We start from the raw sequence: 8,062 nt of genomic DNA on the forward strand, positions 1-8,062 counted from the left end.
TTTATTTAAATATAGAAGAAAAAGAGTAACAAAATACGCCCCCAATGCACGATTTCGGAATGAAAATTGTTCTGATTATGGACCTGGTGCCCCCCGCCTGCCCCCTTAAATCTTCCAGACTGAGGGTACTTTTTATTTCAGTAAAAGAAAAAAACAGTAATAAAATACGCCTAAAATGCACGGTTTCGGACTTGAAATTATTAAGATTTTCTTGGAGGATCAATCCCTGCCAACAATTAAAACCAAGTTCGGTTCTGATTGCTTGGTGGATGACAAATGTTACGCTCTTCAGTTACTTACCCTCTTACGTTAAATCCTGGACGGCCCATGCTTGGGTTTTATCATTTGGAAGACTATTTAACAAATATTTTTGTATTTTAAATTTTAATAAGGCCACAACAACGTGATCAGTTGTACGTTGGATTTACAACACCTTTTTCCGAAATGCAAGATCAGCACTCGCCCCAAAATATTGCCGGGACAATTATATTTTTCGTAGTATTTCTTCAAATGTTTATGTCAAATATATCTTTTCAATTTTCTGCTCAAACCTATGAAAGCCTGTTGTGAAAATCATATATAGGAAGTAAATCTTCAAATCAATCGGTAATTTTCATCATCCAGAAACGGAAGTCGATACTGAGAATACCAACAATAAGGAATCGGAATTAAAAAAAACGCATTTTCTTGGATATAATTTATTTGTCAAACGGTCTTAATTGTGTCTTTACCACACGCAGATGGTACAAACTATTCTGTAACTTAATCTGAAACCAGGTTGATTAAAATCATACTTATGGTAAAGCAGTGAATGTCGTGGTAAATTACTCTCATTTATTTCGGAAGTTTTCGGATATCATAATACATTTTGCGGTTCGACTTACATAACTTACAACAGATTATATTCCATTTTATTAGGCAAATCTAGAAAAGGAAGTTTAGGCACCCTGGAAAGTGTGGTTGTGTTAAGCAGTAAAGTTTCTGCTTCAACAATCAACAAGATAATCAATTAGTTAAGCGAAAATTATCAATCATGGCAATAAACAGATTGTACTAATTTGGAGTGAAGAAAATATGTGAGTGTTCGACTTTGATTCAAACTCTGGGAAAAGTAATACGACTGGCTGTTCAGAGATATTGCCCACTGATTGATTTGTTACTCTTCCACTGACTCCTGAGGTAAAAAGCTAAGTAATCCACAACAGCTTTCGAGGACTTAATTTACAAGTAGCATGTTAGAGAATCAGATTATTAGGTCTTGTAATAAAGATCAGATTACATCTTCTCATGTCCTGGATTTTTCCCATAGGCTGCTTGTGCACAAACATCTATCTCTTCTCAGTTTGTAAGAATGTATAAAACTATAATGCAATTTAAGTGGTATGACATTCTGCATACACCAAAACAATACAGTTAGAGAAGTGTTCTTTCATATTTCAAATGCACTATTGATGTAAAACTATAAACTATAAAAATATATGCACTGTGCAGTTTTTGAAGTTTTGTGCTGTTTTTTCATGTTTCTTGTCTGTGATTTTTTGTTTATGTGTTCTATGTAATTGGTGCTTACCCTGTGCCATTAAACGGGGTTTATGTTTATACCTTTGGCTACTGAGCTTGTTCCTGTAGTTTTTCACATAAGTATTATTTATTTTCTTTAGTCTTAAGTTTTCTGAAGTTGTTGTATACTTTGATGATATTTAACATTTGCGTTATTACTTTATAGGATTGTTGAGAAAACTTAATATTAAAACAAATAATAATAAACTAATAGTAAACCCCAAGTACTTCAATGATAAGGGATCCCAACTCTATCTGCAGATGAAGGAATACAATCCAGAATAACTAATGCAAGAACTTTTCAAAGATATGATGCAGTTATTGTCTGAAACTATTACAATCTTACAGAGTCTGCTTTAGCAATTCTTTTTGAACTGTATGATCATATAGTTTCATAATGAAAAGCATCGCACTATGATTGTACTTACTCTGGGAACTAACAAAGAAAACTTTATTAAAAAATAAAAATACAATATATATTTGCTAAACACAAATATAAATATATTAATAGTATATAAAATATAGATACCGCTGCCATGAATCACTCTCAATATAGTGCTTTCGGAACAAACCAGTTCGGGTGTCATTTGTGTAAGGCAAAGAGAATGTGTCGCACTCATGACATTTTGGATGAAGCGTTGACACCTCAACACTTTTAAATCAAACATAATTTACACACAGCTGCAATGTTTTGACTAGAATTGTTTTCAGCGAATTTATTAATGAAAGAATCATTGAACATATGATCGGATGTCTACAATGAAACCTAAAACGCTTTGAAATTCCTTGAACCATTGCTTCTTCAAACCATGCATCTTCCAGAAAACAGAGAAATACTTTAAACTAAATTGACGCGCCGGGCACGCAAAATTACTACAAGGACAACACAAAAAGCATGTCGTTCAGTTTATATATATATTTGTGTGTGTGTGTGTGTGTGTGTGCGTGCGTGCGTGCGTGCGTGCGTGCGTGCGTGCGTGCGTGCGTGCGTGCGTGCGTGCGTGCGTGCGTGCGAGCGTGTGTGTGTTGTACCAGGCTTATTCAGATATTTAAATTCTTAACGACTACAAGGCGTGTATATTAAATAACTTAATATAAGACGGATATCCTCATGCTCTTTACGCTATTCATCCAAAAAGGTAATCAAATGTCTACAATAAAACATCAAAAGCTTTTTCCGAGACATTACTTATTCAAACCGTGCATCTTTCAGAAAACAAAGAATACTCTAAACTACAGCGGGCAAGCACACTTATCATAAGGTCAACACAAAAATGCATGTCGTTCACTTTGGTATACTCTTGGAGTATGTACCTACTTAGTATATCAAGTGCATTTATATAGTCGTTTTAATGGTAATTTGAAAACGATATATATAAGGAATTTATTGCGGGCTTGATGTCATTATCGGGGTATGAACGCAGTTGGGCTGGTCAAAGTGCCTTACTTATATTTACACCAAATGTTTATTATTTTATTCAATAATTGTTTAAAAAAATACTTCATTTTATGAAAATCTTTAAGTAATCCTTTCTTTCCCATTTTGTTAATAGACCGACACGACTGGAACCGGAAACATTTTTATCAAATGACGTCACAATAACGCGGGAAAACATCAACCACTTGAATTTTAAACGTAAAATTGAAGCTCGTATGACAACAATGCATTTAACATATCAAAAATAAACACATTCTAAACTGTTAATATATATTTTACATGACCTGCTGACACAATACAAACAATAACAAGATCAACAATTTCCATATATATTGTTATGCGATGAATGGCGATCCGAACATATTCGAATATGTTTCGTTCATCGATTGATAACTGCAGTTGCCGAAAGGCAGTTCATTTAAGGAATGAATGTTGGCGTGTAAATATTTGCAGTTTCATATCACCACCTTTTGTAACGTTTATGGCATTGGTTAGTATGCATTCAATTAGATTGATAATATGAGGAGTGTTCAAATATAGAATTCAATAAAGACAGGAAAATTAAAGTACCAATCTCTAAAGCCAAATGATATTGTGACCTTCTTTAATGACACACGGATGAAATGCCGGTAGCGTTTGGAAATTAATTGTTTCTGGTCTAGTTCATAGAATAGATATAGATGGTTGCATATAGTCTGCAATGACAACGTTTTATTCAAATACCATTTAGAATAACTTCAAAATAAGTCACTCCTTACTGTGTAAAAACCTTTAATAAAACTTAGTAAAACATTTGAGTTATAAATAAAGAAAATAATAATAAAAAATGTTAAAAGTAAGTACAACGTTAATATGACAAACATTAAGTGTTTGATAGTATTACATATCACATGTGTTTAAATATGGTTGACACAACAACAGTTACACAAAAAAATACACTCACACATAATTATACAAGAATATTCATAGATCAACATTAAATTCAGTGTAAAAAAAACAACAAATATATAAAGTAAACGTGTGTAAAACAGATTTTGAAAAACAAAACAAAATACAATTCCTGAGAAAAGAAAACAATGTTAACTATATCTATGACAATTTAAATATGAGATTTCATGCAATGTTGATGGTGCAATAACAAGAGACCCACGGTCAAAATAAAATAATGGTCAAGGATAAAAATCAGTTTGTTACCCTAATTTTTTTGCAAACAGATTTTTGATGATCGTAAAATTATGAACATAAAACAGATTATAAAGTCTGATCTAGGTTTTGGCACATTCGAAAACACAAAAAGTCTAAGCTGAGCTTCATAGAATGAAAACGTTACGTAAACGCGCTGTTCTAAACTCCGCCCTTGAAATGTTCCTACTAAAGTAAGCCTAGTTTGCTTTTGAAAGTTCTCCATACATTTGTTTTAGGTAGGAGCCAAGTTTGACACTGTCGTTCGCCAGAATATAAGCTTTGTAAACATTGGGAAAAGTAGAAGTTGTGTATCTGTCTAGCAGCGTCGGCTCATATTCGGGCATATCACTTCCTTTGGCTCTAAGTGCGAGTACGACGCTGCATGCTGTTCTTCGAATCTGGTTCTCAAGATGGTCAAGGGCGTTTAGAAGTTCAGCATTGGAGGTTTCGGCGTTCGTCCATACAGTGTGGTTGCCCTTAATGTCCTGGATATGGAGGATGTATTGTAACAGGAAATGGAAGTGGGACTGTAAGGCCTCAACCTGCTGTTAAATCAAAATAGAAGAAAAGAAACATAAATCAGACAGTTTAAATCTGAAACTTATAAAATTACCGGAATATCATGTATTTGTGTGTTAAAACACAATCATACAAATGTAATATATTTTAAAAATAAAATCAACAATAATAAGTGAAATGCAATACTTTAGTTTGTTTTAGTAGTGAACTTTGACTACGATAAGAGTACAGCTCGTTCTCTGTTAAACAACCATATCACATTAATAAATGATAAAATTAGACGCGTATATCGTCAGTAAAAATATTTTACCGGATCAATGTGACTAAGTGTTTGCTTTTAAAAAAATATTACCGGGATATAATTATAATTTGATCTGAAGCTCATCGCCGTGCTTTTTGATCAAGATTATCATCTTCAGTAGTTAAAAGGAGTGAAATGAAAGCAAGGAGAAAGCGTTGAGTTGGGACTAATTCAATACCCACAGAACCGGAAACTTCCAAACTTTCGCTATAACTTTCAGGTTGGAGACATATACAGCAGAAATCACGGTCTTGTGTTTTCAAATATTGGAAGTAAATATAAGTGATGAAGGAATGTTGAAGATGCACTTTTACTCCAAAATAAAGAGTGTCACAATAAATACGATTGATTTAATTCTCCGCAAAGGATGAATAAATATCGAAATGAAGGATACCGTGTTTAATTTGAAAGAAATGTACAGGGAGCTCTGTATTTCCACCTAATAAGATGATATACTTTCAAATCGCTCACCATCGTCCGATCGTGTTCGGAAATTGCTTACTTGCATAATGTATACCAACCGAAAATCACAAAGCGAAACGACAGCATACAAGATAAGTACAACACAAAAGGGAATACATGGATACATCGCCAGGATCGTCGGTATTAAATATGTTTTGAAATGTGTACTGTATTCATGCAGTTTATATAAAGAAGTAAAAAAATGCGTTGTTATTTCCAAATATTACGTTGACTTTCGCGAATATTCGGGATAATCCAAATAACTCGCATTCGAACGTTTCCAAAAGAATCAACAGTTTATGTTCACTTCTCCCTATATATATATAATGACATGATATAAGACGGATATGCTCACGTTATTTATGGCTACTGAAATTGTATCTTGCGATATGGTCATTCCTTCTGTATCCATGAAGTTGTATACATCCAAAATCGTTGCAGTAAATGAATTCACTTTTCCAGATTCTTTTAGCTGTAAATAAACAAGTGAAAAATTCATGATGTACTTAATTGCTAATACACAAATCTCTACAAGCAAGTGTATATTAATACGTCCATACTTAAGCGCAAACGAACTTTAAGTCAGTATTTTCAATGTACAGTTGAGTAAAGCAGCCGGAAACATATTTAATATTAACCGTATACATTTGAATGTGTTATCCGTTTTACAATGATGTGTGAATGAAATGATCTTATATAAGCGTCTGTGTATTTATTAATCACTCATCTTCAAGTATTTTAATATTACATGACACTTACTTAGTGCAATACATAATCAAAGCTGTCTCTGGACGTTTGTTTGTATACCTCAGAACATTTATTTGAATTGGCCTCAAATGTTACATGCGTAAACCAATTAAACTAAAAGAAGAAAAGGATAACACTAGTTTATTTACCTGTGTCTTCATACCCTGGGCATCAAGCTCGATACCCTCAGATCTGGTCTGTATGTCAGTTAGTCTGCTGATGTAGTCGGAAGGCTCCATAGGATCTTCTGTTAGCACCATATTACAGGGGTTGTCCACAGCAACAGAGCGAACGGGTCTTGGGTGCGCAATAGCACCAAGCGCTACCCCAGACACAACCATTGCCGTTAGAATATACTCTGAAAATTAGAAGAGATAATTGCGATTATATATGATGAGGTTGAAAGTGCAAAATATTTATATTGTAAATAAAGATAATAGTTGAAAACATTTCTGTTGTAATAAATAAATACATAATGTCGAAGATCAGCTTACGAGCTTTTGTAATTTATACTTTAATAACATTTATCTTGATTTTTATATACTAGCCTTAAAAATAATTGACTTATACTCTTTGCTCTGAAAAGCAGACTGGTGATGACTTTTGATTCTAAACTTTTGTACAAATCAGACAACAGTTTTAGCAAAATATATTTGTTGAAAGTGTTGTAGGAATGCAAAACAATCCCTACAAAACATCGGTCAATCCTATTATTCATAATACATTTATCAGTTTGTGTTCATATAACATTTGCAATCAAGTTGTAATAATACTAATACCAAAATCATGCATTTGCCAATAAACTATGCATATTAAATACATTGGTAATGGTTAATTTGAAAATGCAAAAAAAGAAAAATAACAGCACGACTTTATTAGGGTGATCGTGTTTCACTCAAATGGTGACAAGTCCTTAGTATCTAGCGCTATGTTGGTAATAACTTTTACTGTTGAAAATACAGCTAGATGATATTTGTCAATCTAAACTTATCTGTTTTATTATTATTATTTTTATTATTTATTTATTATTTCATTTAATATTTTATTTTATTGTTTTTTCTAAATTCATATAATTATATTACTATACTTTTATGAACAAAAGATTAATAATTCAAGCTTTATTGTTTACCCAACGCTATTTAACAACAATATAAAGCGAATGGTTAAAGCCTTATCTAAAATTTTTATCCTAATGAAATTCACAAAGCATTCGAGTACTTACTTAAAATGAACATTATCGGAAGGAAAATTCAAATTCGGTGTGTTTGAAACAATTGTACACTATTTGGAGATTGTGATTTGACATTAGGTGTTTAGTCTTTATATAGTAGTTTATGAAAGAAATTCCAGATATGCCTTTATTACTAACAAACTTTCGGTCTCAAGAAAACCTTAATGTTTAAAGATTCAAGGTATGTATTGACACGAAACACCAACGAAACTTTGTTTTACTGTGAAATATTGCGGCGGAAAATTTGCGTGTTAGGGAGAAACTGTTTAAGCTTTACTATAATAACCCACTTGTGGGGTATAATTTATGCAAGGTATGTCATTCATAACTTCTGAAGCGTTCTGAAACCGGATACATTTCGTTTCTCACAGTCAACTTTACTACATCGAGCTTAGTTTTAATTATTTCGTTCACAAACAAGTTATTTTTCGATTATCAGCACCCTAAAAGTTCATGTTTTAACTCAACTGTTCTCTAAGTGTAGCACGTGTGAGAACATTTAAAAGTCTTTCTGCGCAACCTCGTTATTTTATTCCATTTAGAATTTTACAAATATGGTATATTAAGATATTGAATTTAAATAACCGGGTTTGATAGCGTTAAGAGGGATATCAACTAA

At 32.7% G+C, this 8,062-nt stretch overlaps 1 protein-coding gene across 1 annotated transcript; it reads right to left on the bottom strand.

The window, feature by feature from the left end:
* Positions 1–4,380: 4,380 nt before the first annotated feature.
* On the bottom strand, positions 4,381–6,553 carry LOC128210786 (uncharacterized). Its single transcript, XM_052915136.1, has 3 exons — positions 6,362–6,553; positions 5,821–5,937; positions 4,381–4,728 (listed from the first exon to the last, which is right to left on the bottom strand). Exons 1-3 carry the CDS (start codon positions 6,551–6,553, stop codon positions 4,381–4,383), a joined length of 657 nt encoding a protein of 218 aa, XP_052771096.1.
* Positions 6,554–8,062: the final 1,509 nt, after the last annotated feature.

This window comes from Mya arenaria, chromosome 12 (genome assembly GCF_026914265.1).
Source record: "Mya arenaria isolate MELC-2E11 chromosome 12, ASM2691426v1".
Taxonomy (NCBI): domain Eukaryota; kingdom Metazoa; phylum Mollusca; class Bivalvia; order Myida; family Myidae; genus Mya; species Mya arenaria.

Bases quoted from the DNA above. Each gene is read 5' to 3' on its own strand.
- LOC128210786 (XM_052915136.1), bottom strand. From the start codon at position 6,553: ATGGTTGTGTCTGGGGTAGCGCTTGGTGCTATTGCGCACCCAAGACCC. The intron at 5,938-6,361 runs GTAAATAAACTA...GTTTATTTACAG, and splicing joins CCCAGGGTATGAAGACACAG to CTAAAAGAATCTGGAAAAGT. The intron at 4,729-5,820 runs GTGAGCATATCC...TTGATTTAACAG, and splicing joins TTTCAGTAGCCATAAATAAC to CAGGTTGAGGCCTTACAGTC.